At 40.6% G+C, this 18,950-nt stretch overlaps 1 protein-coding gene across 3 annotated transcripts in view; it reads right to left on the bottom strand.

Annotated features, from left to right (window-relative positions):
* Window positions 1-18,339, bottom strand: part of LOC137657831 (transmembrane protein 19) — a 34,142-nt gene extending 15,803 nt beyond the window's left edge. Inside the window, exons 1-4 of one of the 3 annotated variants that reach the window (XM_068392407.1) lie at window positions 18,146-18,339; window positions 15,300-15,407; window positions 7,865-8,002; window positions 2,458-2,523 (exon numbers count right to left, since the gene is read on the bottom strand). In XM_068392407.1, coding sequence (XP_068248508.1) covers window positions 2,458-2,523; window positions 7,865-8,002; window positions 15,300-15,407; window positions 18,146-18,245 — 412 coding nt within the window. In that variant the 5' untranslated portion in view covers window positions 18,246-18,339. The remainder of the gene's footprint in view (window positions 1-2,457; window positions 2,524-7,864; window positions 8,003-15,299; window positions 15,408-18,145) is intronic. The other 2 variants (XM_068392408.1, XM_068392410.1) reach the window with 2 other exon arrangements.
* Between the last annotated feature and the right edge of the window lie 611 nt (window positions 18,340-18,950).

Here is an 18,950-nt window from a genome sequence, read left to right as displayed (position 1 = left end):
GCTGTAACACACGTGGGCGATCCGGAGATCGCTGGCGAGCTGATGATCGCTGACGAGCTGATGATCGCTGGCGAGCAGAAGGCTACGCGTGGAAGCCTGCGCAAAGAAGAAGTCCTTGACCCCGACCTGAACCGAAGTTCTAGATCGCGAGGGCGAACGTGGGCGCACAGGGCACGTAACAGGAACCGCAGGGAAGATCATCTTGAAAGCGCTGACGAACAGGAGAGCGCTGATGAGCAGAAGGGCGCACAGGGAAACCCTGACACGCAAGGGAAGAACCCCCGTGGGGGCAACCCTTTGCCCCGAAGGAATCGTTGTCCGCCGGGAGACTGATGTCCGTCGGAAGACCGCTGTCCGTCGGGCAGACCGTTGTCCGTCGGGAAGACCGTTGCCCGTCGGAAGACGAGATCAGACTGCTGTCCATCTGCACCAAGGCGGAAGATCGAGAAAAAAGGAGTGTAGGCTGCAAACGGAGATCCAAAAGGGCGCCTCAAGCACCCTTATAGGGAGATGAGAGGCCCTTACGACGAGGCGGACGGAGGGCCTTACGGCGAGGGAGGCCAACAGCAACAGCAACAGAAGAAACCTCCGAAGAGGAGTCTCTATGAGTGTACTCTCTCGCGAACGAAAGAGAAACACTTCGAGGAAGAGACTGGTCAGCCAGTGACCTAAAAGGAGCAATCCTCCGAAGAGGAGCTCCTGCAGTTGCCCAGCCCCTTGAGCGAAACTGCAGGTGCGACCGCTCAGCACCAAGAGCATAGTCGCACGAAAAAAAGGCAAGAGAAGAACCCCCCAAAAGGGGAAAAACTCAAGCCTGGACAGGAAAAACTTCCCTCGGAAGGAAAGTTATCCGCCCAAGGAGGCAAGCCTCCTGACTGTTCTAAAATGAACTGGAGAGCTGTCCGTCGACACGGGAGTACTACCAGTAGAAGGAAACACGCCCCTGACGAAAATACAAGGGGGGAGGCAGCAACAGCCGAATCCCCAGGACTCAACCAGACAGCTCACACCGTTGCTATATTACAGAAACGAACTAGATCGGTAACTGTAAAAAAATAAAACAAATAATATTAGTACACATTCATTCCCCCGGGAAGGCTCCGAAGAGGAATCCCGAGGGAAAGGAACAAGAATTACACAACAGGCACGTGCCCTCACAACCACTTACACTCGCGGAAGGAGAGCTGTAACCAAAACAGAATTATAACAATTATAATTATGTAACTATGTAATTATGTAATTAAAAAAATGAATGAACACTAAAGAAAGAACGAAAACCCCGAAAGGAATCGTTCTACAAGCTGAAAAAAAACAACTACAATTAGATTCATAACTAATTGATACAAACATACGCGTAGCAACCCCCCACACGGAAAGGAAGCTAGGCTACAAGGGCGTAGTAACACGTAGTAAAAGGGTGAACGACCTCAAGAGAGAGAGAGAGAGAGAAAGACATAAGTCAAACTCGATCGCCACCCATAAAATACGCCGTGGTGGCCTAACTGCCGAGGCCTCCACGTAGATATCGTACACTACACACACACATCTGAAAAGGAAACTTACTTATTTCTATACTCAAATATATATACAAACATGAAAACATGTTTACATATATATTGAGTAAAAGAAAAGTAAGCGATTAAGTAAAGACAAAACAGACAATGGCTGCCAAGCAAGGACCAAGACAGAGACGTCTGTCACAGTCCGAGCCAAAAGTGAAAGTGAGTATTCACGTGTGTGTGAGGGGGAGGAGGGGTAGCTAGCTACCACTCCCCTACCCCCCCGCTAACTAGCGCGGGGGGTAATACACCCTCGTTAAATTCTAATGGCTCGCCATTTCAGCTACGCTAAAAGTAATAACCCTTTGTAAATAGCGTGGTTTGTATTTCGGTTACGGAACAAACTATAATTCATAGGTCTGACCAAAACATTGTGTTCTTGAATGGCAAAGAATGAAGCACAGCAATACCTAAACATGTTGGACAACTTGGTGGGAAGAAACCAAAGGGACTCGACGAAGAGAGGACGATACAGACGGGGATCAGAGGGATGCTGGAAAAGTCTTAACCTTAATTACAATACATGCTTTACACAGAAGATATTATTCTATGCAGGAGAAGGGGTTCAGCAGACTTGGAATACACTCAGATCCCTGAATTAGATTGAGAAGGCAAGCAAAATTCATCAAGATCATTGCTACTGTATCATGCATCATTACTGTATAAGCAAAGGCTTCAAAAATATTCATACAATTACGACATTATGAAAAATGCATAGATCAATGCTGCATACAGAATACAGTACTTTACTCCAATAATATTTACAATTGCTAAGTAATCTCTTCATTGCTATCAACATTTATGAAGATAAGTTTCGTAAAAAAAGCTCATTATACATTGCAAGCTATGACATAAAAGCAAAAATACAGTAGCTTTAACAATTTAGCTGCCTCCTTACCTAAAATTTGCCTTGCATAACTATGGAAAACTGAAGGAAAGGGTCCGTTTCTTGTCACACCAACACCTGAAAGAGTTGAAATTACCACAAGCCACTAGCTTCACATACATTTATGCATTACTGAGGAATGTATTAGAAGAGGGGTAAACTGCAAGGCAAATTTAAGCATCAAAGAACATTTATTATGTGATTAATACTCAGGGAAACAGAACTACAGTTTTTCTACCTTACAAACCACCTTACATTTAGAAATATGTAATTTTGAATTTTAGAATTTGTTTATTAATACTCACCTGCACAATCAATAATTGATCAGAAGTGGGGAATTGGAAAATGTTGATTGTGCAATTGAGGATTAGAAAAATGTAATTTTGAATTTAAAATTAGTTTTCTAGCACTTGCCTACACAATCAACATTTGCCAACTTACCACTTCTGATCTAATGTTGATTGCACAGGTGAGTGCAGTATTGGACAAATAAATTTTCATTTGGTAAAAATGTTAATATGAACGCAAGTTTGCTGCATCACTCCTTAAATACCAACTGCATTATGTTTCACTGTACCGTATATTTAAACAAACACTGCTTCCAATGAAGAAAAAAATTCTGGTGTAATCATTTATATGTATTTTTTAAGTTATAAAACAAAGTGTTTCGAAAAATTCTTAATCACAATAAACAAACCAACGATTCACAGGTTCATATACTTGACACGGCTACGAAAAGGACACTTAATTGAACTAGATACTTTAGCGGCTTGGTGGCAAAAGGGAGCTCTTACTAATGAGATAGGATATTGTATCCATTCACAGGACATCTAAAATCTTAACGTACCGAGTGTAAACTATAAATAACCAAAATCCTGGTTTCAATTAAGAAATCTAACACCATTATTAACCCTTTTACCCCCAGGCTATTTGGAACTTTCCAACCCTTAACCCCCAGGGGTTATTTTTTTTCAAGCACATTTTGCAGTGTATTTTTTTTAAATTGCTCTAACAGCATTATTTTTCGTCATAGAGAGGTCAGGTTGGTCTCATTCTCTTGGAAAATGCCTGAAGTTTCTCAAAAAACTATCAAAAATATGCAAAAAAATGTAATTAGCAGTTTTTTTGCAAGGACGTCCTTGCAAAAAAACTGCTAATTACATTAGCAGTCCATGGGGGTAAAGGGATGAGTTTTGTGAAACGCACCAGTATGTCCTTTGGGGGTAAAAGGGTTAAATACATATAGAGTTAGAAACATAAGTGTAGTATATTTTTGAAAAATTAAAAAAGAGAGTAATGCCCAGATATATGAGAAAATTAATACGTTAAGACTGGGACCATATGAAAATTCAAGAAGGTGCTTTACACAGAAGATAATGGAGAGTACAGTACTCGTTTTATGTGTCTAGTCTCACAATTGAGAAATCTACCATTGTTGCTATTAATGACGACTGAATATCAGGTGTTTCAGTTACAATAGATTTAACTCGCCTGAGACTGGACGTATGACATTACCCTCTCATGCATTTAAACATCAACGTTTACCCTGACTGTGTCTGTCCTTCAAGGAACACTAACCCTTTCCTTCATGTTATCCGGGTATCATAAAGAAACCTCTAAGATTAATCAAGAAAATGTACTAAAGATAATGAGGACTTACATAAACAATGTGTCAATCTGGGTATACATAGTATTCAAATTTCATAGCAGTAATATGAGATTTGTAAAGAGATTCTATATGATATTGACAAATAATAAAAACAGCACAACCAAACCCTATTTCCAATAAAGGTATGGGATAGCATCATGTCATTTCTGTGATTTTAAAGGTTAAAGGTGCCTGGTTTCAGTTCCAGTTTCAGCAGAATAGATGCTCACCAGAACGTCAGCCGGGCAAGCCCAAACTCCCACTGTGGTGCCCAACCACAGCAGTGGCCTCACCCAGTAAACAGCTTAAACTCACGGTCCTGGGCGGGGATCGATCTGCTGCCATGCGAATGCTAGGCGAACATGTTGCCACTGTACTTCTGAAGGGTATGCTTTAACCTCTAGCCACTAAAGAAAACAATGAGAAGAAAAATCACAAATTTTTAAGTAATTTGTATTTTTCCTAACATACTTACCTAGAACTACCTTCTTAGGAGTTACTGGTTAACTCTACCTAACCGACCAGCTTTTTGTATAGTTTACCCTCTTCCCGTTTTCTACGGGGTCAACCTCAAGTAACCGTGTTGGAACAATCCTCTTTTAACATACTCTTGAACATGTCTATTACGGAAGTCTCTGTGTATTATAAGTACGCTATGAAATACTAGCAAGGAAAATTAGATAAGTATAATTATCATTGCAAGCTTTGATTTTTTTACTGGTCAGTACCCTGTGTTTGTCTATATCTTCATCTGCTCCTGATCAACATAAAAACCTTTATTGTTTAGTCTATATCCATACTCACCTGACCAAACCTCTACCTACTAAAGAAAACAAAGGTGAGAAGAAAATCATCTTGATTTTTTAACATACCCCTGTACTCTTGAACTTGCCTATTACAGAAGTCTGTGTGTATTATAAGTATGCTATGAAATACTAGAAAGGTAAATCAGGTAAAGAGTATAATTATCGTTGCAAGCTTTGATTTTTTACTGGTCAGTACCCCGTGTTAGTCTATATCTTCATCTGCTCCTGATCAACATAAAAACCTTATTCTTTAGTCTATATCCGTACTCACCTAACAAAAACACTACAGAAGCTTGAAGGGATAGTGCTCAAACACTTACACTAAAAATAATTCAATAAAAATAGTTAGTAATGATTCTCTAATTAAGTTTCTGCAAAGATGGAAACAAGATTGAGATGCCTTGGATGCATAATCATTACTATAACACTCCATCTTTTAACGAGGCATTGGTATTATCCGGCCAGTGGCAGGGTAGCTCCGCCCCCTTGCTGATACAAAGAAGTCACTTTGATTGCATCTGGGTCTTTCGGGAGAGATGATGACAGAAAGTTACGCTAAACGACTCAGGTTTGGATAGTTAGGAAAAATTCAAATTACTTTTAACATTTGAGATTTGTTCCTACACAAATATAAACCTTTGTTCTTTAATTAGGAGATTCACTGCTTAGGAGGTTGGAATCAAACTGAAGGATTCTTTTAACTCCTCTCAATGCTTGGCCTAAGGAGAGCAAAGGAAAGACACTAACACTCCCTATCTGTTTATCATAGGGATGACACAACAAAACCAAAGAAAACCTCTTTCCCTGAGGGAAAAAGTCCGCCGAATTGAATACTACGCATATGAGTACTCGACAGATATTAAAACTTTTCGTAATGTATTTATTATTTAAAATGGATACTGAGGACTATGAAGTGCGAAGTAGGAGATGATGAATGGAGAAGTATTGAATTAAAAGCTCAAGACAGAGACGACTGGCAAAATCTAACCGAGGCCCTTTGTGTCAATAGGCGTAGGAGGAGATGATAATGATGATATCAATGAAAGAAAATTCTATCTCACCAAGATAAATTAGTTCAGAATTTATAAAAGAAAATAGATTATTTCTAAAGAAAAATTTGTCCTATTGGCGTACTTAATACAGTATTTTTAACAGACCTGTGACGACATCACAGTGGAAAAAGTGGTCATAAAAGCGAATACTGTACAGTAGTCATTAAGTCGACAACTAACTATCATGGGTTAGCATTAGATTCGTCATCACGCAGCTCGCATGGGGGATGGGGAGATGAAGAGGTTGCAGCACCCGCCCTTCCCTCGTCAAACATGAATTTCTTGTTTCCATTCATAGTCAACAACCAAACACTCAAGCAAAAAGAAAAAGAATCAACAGTTTGAAGAATGCTACCACACACACGTGTGACCAGCACAGCGGTTGAAGCAAAAGTGAATAAAGAACTAATCCCTAGCCCCTCAACGGATGTATAATTGCTCATTATCCATTTTCGCCAATTTAATCTCCCTAATAAAAGGACAAGGGTTTGTACTGTATGTTGCATAGGAAGAAATTTTTGGTCCTTTAAAGAAGCTAGGGTTACTACACCACTTGCTGAGCAGGAATCACAGGCCCGAGTGATAATACGTCTAACGACCTGTAGGTGCATCACTGCAAATAATGTGCAGTGAAGGTGGTCTGATGCTTCCATACTCCAGCATCTAAAACTTGAGCCACTGAGAGATTCTTCTACATGGTGACAGTTGTACCAACACCTCGGAAGTCGCAGATTCGATTCTCGGCCAATCCATTGAGGAGTGAGAGATGTGTATTTCTGGTGATAGAAGTTCACTCTCGACGTGGTTCGGAAGTCACGTAAAGCCGTTGGTCCCGTTGCTGAATAACCACTGGTTCCATGCAACGTAAAAACATCATACAAACCAACTCCTGATCTCATGGGTGAGCACCTTAACTTGTTCTGGTGATCCGGGGATCTAGGACAATGCTCTGTTAATGCAATAGTCTCCCGCAGCCATAATGCGATTGTATTTTTTGGTGACTATCACTTTGCCAGTGCTTATGAACCGGTTCTGTAAAATAGGTCTGGTATTCTGGGTTCTTTTTAAAGTAGCACCTTAGCACCATTACTGGTCACACAAATAACTCAACCGAATCGTCGGTTACTTAACAAAGGGAGGATAATTTAAAAGATGAAAATCTGGAATCCAGGATCAACAAATTTGGAGTCCACATGCTTGCTTTTGGCATCAGGCAAACACATTCAATTCTGGAAAAGAAAATGAGAATAAAGTTAAAAAAGCCAAGTTTGTATAAGCGCCAACAGCCTGCCAAAATCAAAGAAGCTGTTTAGTGTCCCAGCAAGGAGGCAGGGCTTACCAGGCACTAGCCAGTAACTATCAATGCCTCGTTAAAAGTTAAATGGGCAAGTTTCAACTGTGCTAGAATCAATCTTCTTATTAAAGGGCGAAGATTTGAATTCATGTAGGAACAAATATGTTTGTTTTTTTTAAATAAAATACAGTAATAAACAGTACTGTATAGTCTTCAATTTATCATACAATTATCATATACCTGCATACAAATTATTCCATACCCTCTAAATTCCATTTCTTTCCATGATCAAACAGCATAAATGTCAAAATAGAGGCAAACTTTTTTGCTATTACTATCAACTGTATTAACCAGGAGTTAACATATGCAAAATTCACATATAAATAAGAATACCGTGCAGAAATGAAAATAAATTTTCAACTAGCATCACCTTAATTTGATAATTTCGTTATTGAAAATCGAGACATTACTGCTTCATTCGAAATGGAATAAATTCATACATATTAATATGATTATGAATTATATCATGCCATATTGCCTATCCTATGGCTCATGCTACAGATGTTATGATTTGCAAAATGCACGTTCATGCGGAAAATACGTTTTACAAACCGCTCACCTTCCTTGAAGTTTTCTTCAAACTTTTTCTTCGCCTCAGACTTGAACTTCGTCGCTTTGGAAGATGAAACAAAGAAAACCAGAAGATTGACTAGAAACACGTAACTGCTCAGTGTTAGTAGAAAACCAACCACCAGACCTGGAACGGACGTAAAAATTTAACGTTTCATGTCATAAAACAATGTGCTAAATTTAATAAATTCAATAGTTCATGTCACAAAACAATGTACAGTAAACTAAACAAAACAAAATTCAAAATTTCACATCACAAAACATTGTACTAACTAAAATAAAATGTTATTTTTATTAATAAAATAAATTTTTGAATATACTTACCCGATAATCATGTAGCTGTCAACTCCGTTGCACGACAGAATTCTATGGAGGGATACGCCAGCTATCACAATACTAGAAGGGGGTGTATTTACCAGCGCCACCTGTGGCCAGGTACTCAAGTACTTCTTGTTGACACCTCCTCAATTATTCCTCGGTCCACTGGTTCTCTATGGGGAGGAAGGGAGGGTCGATTAAATCATGATTATCGGGTAAGTATATTCAAAAATTTATTTTATTAATAAAAATAACATTTTTCAATATTAAACTTACCCGATAATCATGTAGCTGATTCACACCCAGGGGGGTGGGTGAAAAACCAGTGTACAAGACTAAAGGATAGCTAAGTATCCCGTATTTCATATAATCAGTTATCCACAATAACAATGAAATAATAAGTACCTGGTAAGGAAGTCGACTTGAACCGTTACTCTGCCTTTAATAAGATCGTCTTCCTTACTGAGCGCAGCGTTCCTCTTGGGAGGCTGAATCAACTCAAAGGTGCTAAAGTATACAGGGCTGCAACCCATACTAAAGGACCTCATCACAACCTTTAACCTTGGCGCTTCTCAAGAAAGAATTGACCACCCGCCAAATCAACAAAGATGTGGAAGGCTTCTTGGCCGACCGTACAACCCATAAAAAGTATTCAAGAGAAAGGTTAAAAAGTTATGGGATTATGGGAATGTAGTGGCTGAGCCCTCGCCTACTACTGCATTCGTTGCTACGAATGGACCCAGGGTGTAGCAGTACTCGTAAAGAGACTGGACATCTTTGAGATAGAATGATGCGAACACTGACTTGCTTCTCCAATAGGTTGCATCCATAACACTCTGCAGAGAACGGTTCTGTTTGAAGGCCACTGAAGTAGCCACAGTTCTCACTTCATGTGTCCTTACCTTCAGCAAAGCAAGGTCTTCTTCCTTCAGATGAGAATTTGCTTCTCTAATCAGAAGCCTGATGTAGTAAGAAACTGAGTTCTTAGACATTGGTAGAGAAGGCTTCTTGATAGCACACCATAAGGCTTCTGATTGTCCTCGTAATGGTTTTGACCTTCTTAGATAGTACTTAAGAGCTCTAACTGGGCAAAGTACTCTCTCCAGTTCGTTCCCCACCATGAAGGACAGGCTTGGGATCTCGAACGAATTAGGCCAAGGACGGGAAGGAAGCTCGTTTTTAGCCAAAAAACCGAGCTGCAAGGAACATGTAGCCGTTTCAGATGTGAAACCTATGTTCCTGCTGAAGGCGTGGATCTCACTTACTCTTTTAGCTGTTGCTAAGCACACGAGGAAAAGAGTTTTTAATGTGAGGTCCTTAAAAGAGGCTGATTGGAGCGGTTCAAATCCTGATGACATTAGGAACCTTAGGACCACGTCTAGATTCCAGCCTGGAGTGGACAACCGACGTTCCTTTGAGGTCTCAAAAGACCTAAGGAGGTCCTGTAGATCTTTGTTGGAGGAAAGATCCAAGCCTCTGTGGCGGAAAACCGCTGCCAACATACTTCTGTAACCCTTGATCGTAGGAGCTGATAGGGATCTTACGTTCCTTAGATGTAACAGGAAGTCAGCAATCAGGGTTACAGTGGTACTGGTTGAGGAAACTGCATTGGCCTTGCACCAGCTTCGGAAGACTTCCCATTAAGACTGATAGACTCTGAGAGTGGATGTCGTCCTTGCTCTGGCAATCGCTCTGGCTGCCTCCTTCGAAAAGCCTCTAGCTCTTGAGAGTCTTTCGATAGTCTGAAGGCAGTCAGACGAAGAGCGTGGAGGTTTGGGTGTACCTTCTTTACGTGAGGTTGACGCAGAAGGTCCACTCTAGGAGGAAGAGTCCTGGGAACGTCGACCAGCCATTGCAGTACCTCGGTGAACCATTCTCTCGCGGGCCAGAGGGGAGCAACCAACGTCAGCCGTGTCCCTTTGTGAGAGGCGAACTTCTGAAGTACCCTGTTGACAATCTCGAACGGCGGGAATGCATACAGGTTGAGATGGGACCAATCCAGCAGAAAGGCATCCACGCGAACTGCTGCTGGGTCTGGAATCGGAGAACAATACAAGAGGAGCCTCTTGGTCATCGAGGTAGCGAATAGATCTATGGTTGGCTGACCCCACAGGGCCCAAAGTCTGCTGCAAACATTCTTGTGAAGGGTCCACTCTGTGGGGAAGACCTGACCCTTCCGGCTGAGGCGATCTGCCATGACATTCATATCGCCCTGAATGAGCCTCGTTACCAGCGTGAGCTTTCGATCTTTTGACCAAATGAGGAGGTCCCTTGCGATCTCGAACAACTTCCTCGAATGAGTCCCTCCCTGCTTGGAGATGTAAGCCAAGGCTGTGGTGTAGTCGGAGTTCACCTCCACCACCTTGTTAAGCTGGAGGGACTTGAAGTTTATCAAGGCCAGATGAACTGCCAACAACTCCTTGCAATAGATGTGAAGTGTCCTTTGCTCCTGATTCCATGTTCCCGAGCATTCCTGTCCGTCCAGTGTCGCACCCCAGCCCGTGTCCGATGCGTCCGAGAAGAGACGGTGGTCGGGGGTCTGAACAGCCAATGGTAGACCTTCCTTGAGAAGAATGCTGTTCTTCCACCACGTTAGAGTAGACCTCATCTCTTCGGAAACAGGAACTGAGCCCGTCTCTAGCGTCATGTCCTTTATCCAGTGAGCAGCTAGATGATACTGAAGGGGGCGGAGGTGGAGTCTCCCTAACTCGATGAACAGGGCCAGCGATGAAAGTGTCCCTGTTAGACTCATCCACTGCCTGACTAAGCATCGGTTCCTTCTCAGCATGCTCTGGATGCATTCTAGGGCTTGGAAGATCCTTGGGGCCGACGGACAAGTCCGAAAAGCTCGACTCTGAAGATCCATACCCAAGGAGACAATGGTCTGGGATGGAACGAGCTGAGACTCCTCAAAATTGACCAGGAGGCCCAGTTCCTTGGTCAGATCCATAGTCCATTTGAAAATCTCCAGACAGCGACGACTTGTGGGAGCTCTTAAAAGCCAGTCGTCTGACGGAGCCGGACACAAGATCATGATACTGCTGCACAGTCTGTAAACTGTCAATCATGGGCAAGCGAGGAAGTACAGTGACAACCCGAATCTGTCTAGACTGTCTGGGTCGTACAGACAACTCCTTAACGGGTTGCTGAGGTTGCCGCACTGCGTCACAACAAGTCCCTTCTGTTGGTTGTTGAACGTCTTCCCCGTGACACATTGACTCCGTAAACAAAAAATCCTCTAACAAGGACTAAGCTTGGACTGCATGTCATGCAACACAGCTCAAGGTCTATGGGAGCAGGTGTGGTAACAGACGGGATTAGCGGCTGAAGTGGAACCATTACCTTCCCTGTAAGCATGTTATGCTTAAATAAAAGTCCATAAGAGGTTATGCAGCTAAAGGCTCCCTCCAAATGACAGAGTCCTCAAGGGAATATCAGAAGGAGGGAGAAAAGAACTTTCTCATCTACAGGGACCTTATCCTAGAAAAGCTAAGTTCTCTGAGTGAGGGTTCACTGGTGCAAAAGCAGCAGACTAGAAGGCAACGTTATGAAACTGCTTGACAGTCTAGTGAGTTGGCAACAACCCAAGATGTGTTGAGAAGCATGCGGTAAGGTATGCAGAGCATGATGTATGCAGAGTATGCTGTATGCAGAGCATGCTGTATGTAGAGCATGTTGTATGCAGAGCATGCTGAATGCAGAGCATGCTGTATGCAGAGCATGTTGTGTAAGGAAAGCAGAGCGTGTGCATGGCGTTTAACATTTCTCAGAAATTCCATGACCAGTGCTAGAGTGCTTTATGCATGCTTGCATGGGGTTTAAACCATGGTATGAAAATGGAGGTAAGGTATGCTGAACAGCAGAGTCAGAACGAGCTGGAACAACAATAGTTGTGGTTTCCTCTTCAAGACTCCGATGAGGGAACACCTGAGGCTCAGTCTGCAAAGGCTGAATAAAAGACAAGCAGAAGGAAGGCGCATGGGTGGAGGAGGCTGACTCCTAGCATGAGTGGTTGAACCCAAGGGTTGCGCTTGCTGAGCGGTTGGCGGAAGCGGAGTAGCAAGTTCCAGTTCCTGTGGTGTGAGCGGAGCGCGATGAGGAAGAGGCTGCGCAGAACAAGGTAAATGTCTCGCAAGCTGAGGCTCCTGAGGCGCAAGGCTAAGGTGTTGTGGTGCTTGCCTTGTGGAGGGTTGAGCTCGCTGCAGCAAGAGCTGAGGAGACTGACTCATGGACGGGAGAGGTTGTTGTACCTCAACCGAGTGTTGCATCACTGGTGGAGCAGCAAGTGGAGGCGGAGGAAGAGAGGTATAATCCTCCTGATCCCAATGTAAAGGTTGCCTTAAGGAAGGCGGAGGCTGAACACCACAGGGAACAGCAAACTCAGCACGTGGCTCAACATCGTACGCCTGGCAGGTGGAACTGCTGGCAGGTGGTACTGCGATCAGGCGGAGCGAGTGTAGGTGGAGGGAGTGTAGGCGGAGGCGGAGGAGCAACACTCTCAGCCCGACACTCACGCATCAAGTCCGAAAGCTGTGCTTGCATGGACTGTAGTAGAGTCCACAACATCGTACGCCTGGCAGATGGTACTGTGATCAGGCGGAGCGAGTGTAGGTGGAGGGAGTGTAGGCGGAGGCGGAGGAGCAACACTCTCAGCCCGACACTCACGCATCAAGTCCGAAAGCTGTGCTTGCATGGACTGTAGTAGAGTTCACAACATCGTACGCCTGGCAGGTGGTACTGTGATCAGGCGGAGCGATCATAGGCGGGGGGGAGTGTAGGCGGAGGCGGAGGCGCAACACTCTCAGCCCGACACTCACGCATCAAGACCGAAAGTTGTGACTGTATGGACTGCAGTAGAGTTAACTTGGGGTCGGCAGACACTAAGTTCTGCTGAGGTAAAGCCTTAACAGCAGAGATCTGTTGTGGCAGAACCTTACTCCTCTTAGGCGGAGTGTAATCAACTGATGACTGAGGAGAGTCAGAGCTAACCCAATGACTGCATTCGGGTTGTGAACTTTAACTTCGTACGTCTGGCATAGGTCTGGACTTAACGTTTAAGAGGTCTTGAGACCTGAGACCAGCGTTACTCTGCCTTTATTTTCTCCCCTAATCTCTTCTGCAGACGAGCAAAATAAGGGCTCAATCGTCTGCGGGTGGGAGTGACGGTCTCGGTAAGACACGCCCACAACCACCGAGAATACTTCTGTGCGCCGATCAAGGCCTGCTGAACCCTTATGCCCTTCGACATTGCTTCTCCCCTGGGCTTGGGAGCTTGCAAGAGGTCCCGGACTGGGAGGACGACTGGCGCGCACAAAAGTACCCTCACGCACTAATCACTTATCACTTTGATTTCTGTTTGCACTTATTTCACTGAACTCGAAACTTTAAGTGGTTTGTACCTGAAATACGCAATTCTATCCTTTCTCAAAGTTAGTAATTGCGAAAACAGAATTACAATGTAACAGAAAAATCTAATGAAAGATAATTCAGTGGTTGGAAAGAGACTAAACACTAGATCACTCTAGAAACGTTTAGTTTCTTCCCCTAAAGAGACTAGGGAGAAGAGCAAAAACGATAACGACGTTACTCGTACGCCTGGCAGGCTTGAATGAAACGTTTATCCTCTTTCTCCCTCCGTCTCTATCTCTCTCTCTCTCTCTCTCTCTTGACTTAGAACCTGAGAGAAGAGCCCAATCATATATATCGTTAAAACATATTATTGTTAAAGGAAAAAACTGAAAAGTTCCTTTATTAGGATCAAAACCATTAAGTTAAGAAAGAATGAACAAAACGCTAGACACGGTTACTCTTACTGCAACGTGAAACCGTGAACATCTTTCTCTATCGTAACGATAGAGTGCAAGTTGAACGTTCTGAACGTCAACAACTGCAGAGACAAAACAAAACGTTAGTTCAACTTTGAAAACAGTACGAGACTGTCAAAGAAAATCTTTCAAACTCTGTGGCGGAAATAGCATAATATGTTAACAGGTAAAACCGAAATGACGGGCTCAAAGTTTATTAACTTCGGTAAAAGACCGCCTACTATTAGGAAGGTCGAATATAAACAAATATAAAAATTAATTTTAATGAGTTTATAATAAAAGGAAGTTAATCGAAGAGGCCTATAAGAGGCGAGAGATATAAAATAAATCTATAACTTTTGTTAGGCAAAATTAAGAAAGAGAGTCTATACTCTCTTAGACACCAACACTTCCGTCTAAGGGAAGGGTCGGCCATTGAAAGGTGAACGAGAGTTCATACTCTCTCGTCACCATAATTAATCAAATTAATTCCAAAAGCTAACTAAGCTAATATAGAAGTTTCCAGTAAAGCGACAGCCGAAATCAAAGAGAAATACTTCACCAAAGTCGTGAAAATACTCCAAGAACATAAGCGTATCCCAGAACGTCTTGCCGGAAGCACGACAGAGGAATAATTGAGGAGGTGTCAACAAGAAGTACTTGAGTACCTGGCCACAGGTGGCGCTGGTAAATACACCCCCTTCTAGTATTGTGATAGCTGGCGTATCCCTCCATAGAATTCTGTCGGGCAACGGAGTTGACAGCTACATGATTATCGGGTAAGTTTAATATTGAAAAATTCAATGTTTCATGTCACAAAACAATGAACTAAAATTAAATTCAATGTTTCATGTCACAAAACGATGTACTAAATGAAACAAATTTCAACATTTCATGTCACAAAACAATGAACTAAAAATAAAATTCAACGTTTCATGCCCCAAAACAATGTACTAAATAAAATAAAATTCAACGTTTCATGTCATAAAACAATGTATTAAATAAAATAAAATTTAACATTTCACGTCATAAAACAATGTACTAAATAAAACAAGTTTCACCTAAATGACGATATCCGTGCATCTTGGTATGAAAATTGTGACAGCTTGACTTGTCTGAAAATTATACAAATACTCTACCGGTACTTTACAGTACTTGTACTTTACTCTGTACATAAAATTTATAAAGTACTACGCTTACATGACAGGATCAAGAAACACATCACATAAATGTAAATGTCACAGATTATGAAAAGAAAATTCAATATCAAATTGTCATTTGACAATTTCTCCCCCAACTTACCAGTAGCTGCACCGCTGATCGAAAGAGATCGTCTGGAAAGTCCCCATCTCGCCACAGCAATAGGCATGATAATTGCAGTCAGCCATCTTGAAGGTTCGATTACATCTACTGAGGGAAAATATTATATCAGGGACAAATTTTTGACCCAGCCAATCATGGTCAAATTCAATTATACAAAATCATAAATGAATTTAAGTAGAGTTTTTCTTCTTAGAAGTACAGGGTATTCTATGATTTGTAGTTAGTTATCCTTATCATATATTTTTTTCTAATTATGATCCTATTCACATATATATTTTTTTTAAATTTATCATGAATTCAATAAACATTCCTAATGCTAGATGGGAAGACAGAAAGGTTCGACTACCATTTATGATAAAATAAACAGAAAGGTTCGACTACCATTTATGATAAACAGAAAGGTTCGACTACCATTTATGATAAACAGAAAGGTTCGACTACCATTTATGATAAAATAAACAGAAAGGTTTAACTACTATTTATGATAAACAGAAAGGTTCGACTACCATTTATGATAAAATAAACAGAAAGATTTGACTACCATTTATGATAAAATAAACAAAAAGGTTTGACTACTATTTATGATGAAATAAACAGAAAGGTTCGACTACCATTTATGGTAAACAGAAAGGTTCGACTACCATTTATGATAAACAGAAAGGTTCGACTATCACTTATGATAAACAGAAAGGTTCGACTACCATTTATGATAAACAGAAAGGTTCGACTACCATTTATGATAAACAGAAAGGTTCGACTACCATTTACGATAAAATAAACAGAAAGGTTTAAGTACAATTTATGATAAAATAAACCAAGTCACCAGAACAATGTACAGTACAGTAATGCCCAGTCTCCATTAAGTTGGCCAGGAATAACTGATTTCTAAGCAATATACAAAACTTCCTTCCTGATATAGTTTCACACACAGTAGGACAGAAAAGTTTTAATTTTCTTTGAGGTATAAGATAAATGAAAAACACCCTTTGAATGATTCCAATTGAGAAAAAGACAATATATATACAGTGAACCCTCGCTACTTCGCGGTTCGACCATCGCGGATTCACCACTTCGCGGATTTTTTTCATAACCCATATATATATACATATTGGTAATAACAAAATCAACATACTGTACTGAATAATCAATATAATCGATGCAAAAACTAACCTATACAGAGATGTGTACAGTAAATGCGTTTGTTTCTTCATTATGATCAGAGAAACGTAAACAAAACATTGGTTGCCATTTTTTATCGTGCTTTTTGGCGTGTTTAGGAAACGCATGATATGAAATCGCCTTTAATATTTCTGCCTGTTTTAGTTTAGGGTACGTTAGTACATGCATTAAGTGTTCTGTACATTAAAGGGTAGTTTGTTAACAGTACTACGTACAAGGGAAGGTTTTAAAAGTCTGAATATACATGTTAAATAAATAGGTAAATATGGTGTCACTACTTCGCGGATTTTCACCTATCGCGGCCGGGTCTGGAACCTATCTACCGCGATAAACGAGGGTTCACTAACAACTTTTGTATCACCATAACCTAACATGAGGTTATACAGCACTTAACGTGCCATTGTTCTCGTTTTTAAAAATCGAGACTACCAAATTTTAAGGCCTATCTGACAAGTATAATCCTTAGGCCTTTAAGTAAATTATCCTTCAACACCCATAGTGAAAAAAACAAAGGACTCATCATTTGACCCCTGGTATTATCAAATTTGATATTAAAAAAATATTATTTACAGAAAAAAAAGAAAAATTAACGTCTAAAATGTTAACCGTGCATTATAACAAAAGGCCTAGGATTTAATAAGATATGTAACATTCCCCATATTAAATAAATAATATACTCTAATATCAGAAAACTGTTATGGGAAACTATAAATGTGTAAAAAATAAAATGACAATAATCACACAAATTTCTTCATTGACAAATTAACACTTGTCTATCTGTTGTGTTGTGACGGTACGTTGTTTCTTTGCATAAAGACAGACACGGCAAATAACTCTGCATCTATCTCGTAAGTAGTTACCCTGGGTATTTTGAATATTCTGAGCTGTTATTTTGCATTGGGGTTGAAAATAAAGGCCTTCCATCGCTATACATAAGACCCCTTTGCAGATCCCGGGGTGTATGTATGAAAGCGGCCACCTGTATGTATGATGACAGTCAACTAAGAATACGTAAGTAGGTAAGGACACGCAAGGCTTGTAAGTTAAGTTAGGTGGGGAGGTAATTTAGGTAAGTTGGTGTCCATTTTCTTTGCACACGGGAGGAACTGGCCGCTGATGTACAAAGGCTCCCAGATCCCTTAAACAGAGCCTTACTAAATATTATTAGCACAAGAGATCTATCAGCATTGGTCCCAGTTCAAGATGATAAGTGAGAAACACAGGAATATTCTTTAGGGGACTCAATAACCTAGGTTAGGTTACAAGGTACAATTTCATTTCCTATTTTTCGCATCTATAACTTAAGTCCTCCATCATTCTTTGACCTACTTGGTATTTAATAGCCCTACAAACCATTTAATATATATTTTAATAAATTCTTTAATTTATGCAAACCTAACAGAGAAAACGTGATAGGAATCTCTTCGACAGAATTACTCAGTCGTGGTCAGGCCTAAGCTTATTGACTTAGTGCATAACTCAGGAAACAAGCATAAAGATTGCAATTTTAAGCAAAAGAACAAAGCTATCACTAAACCACATAATTATTAGGTATTACTGTACTTCTTAAACATAATCATACAAAGGTTAACTCGTCCCACTGTCTGATATTGACAGGTAAACTACCTCTAGGGTCTACTACTCACCTCCTGAGGTTGTGGAGAGAAAAGCATTAACCAGCCACATAATCAAGGACACTGGTAACGAAATTAACAATAACCACATAAATTTGCGACTTTCACTCATGGTTAGTCCTAATAAAACGAAATTAGGGAGAAATAATAATGAGTAACAGCTCCGACAGCCAACACAGCGACTGTTCGATCAACCTCTGAAGTTCTTTCTCCAGCTGCGAAAGAAGAAGAAATATTCCCTAACTGGTTACCTTCCTCGATAAGAAAACTCATTATAAATACCAGATAAGCGTAACTATTAAATATTTTTTATTAATGCTAAACAATCTATACACACATGGTGTCTAAAATACCCGTTTAAGCAGGAAATTACTTACTTTAGAATATTTTTCAAAAGATAGTAAATCATAACTTGGTAACTCTCTGATGTAAATAAACAAAATATTCTCTAACTGGTTACTGTTCACGATAAGAAAACTCATTATAAATACAAGATAAGCGTAACTATTAAATATTCTTTATTATCTATCAACATTTTAGACACACATGGTGTCTAAAATACCTGTTTAAGCAGGAAATTACTTACTTTTGAATTATTTTTAAAAGATACAAAATCATAACTTGGCAACTCTGTGATGTAAATAAACAAAATATTCTCTAACTGGTTACTGTTCACGATAAGAAAACTCATTATAAATACCAGATAAGCATAAGTATTAAATACTTTTATTAATAATTAACATTTTAGACAAACATGGTGTCTAAAATACTTACTTAAACATGAAATTACTTACTCTAGAATGATTTTTGAAATATA

The sequence above is a fragment of the Palaemon carinicauda genome, chromosome 18 (genome assembly GCF_036898095.1).
Source record: "Palaemon carinicauda isolate YSFRI2023 chromosome 18, ASM3689809v2, whole genome shotgun sequence".
Taxonomy (NCBI): Eukaryota; Metazoa; Arthropoda; class Malacostraca; order Decapoda; family Palaemonidae; genus Palaemon; species Palaemon carinicauda.
This window is presented reverse-complemented; position numbering and strand designations above follow the sequence as displayed.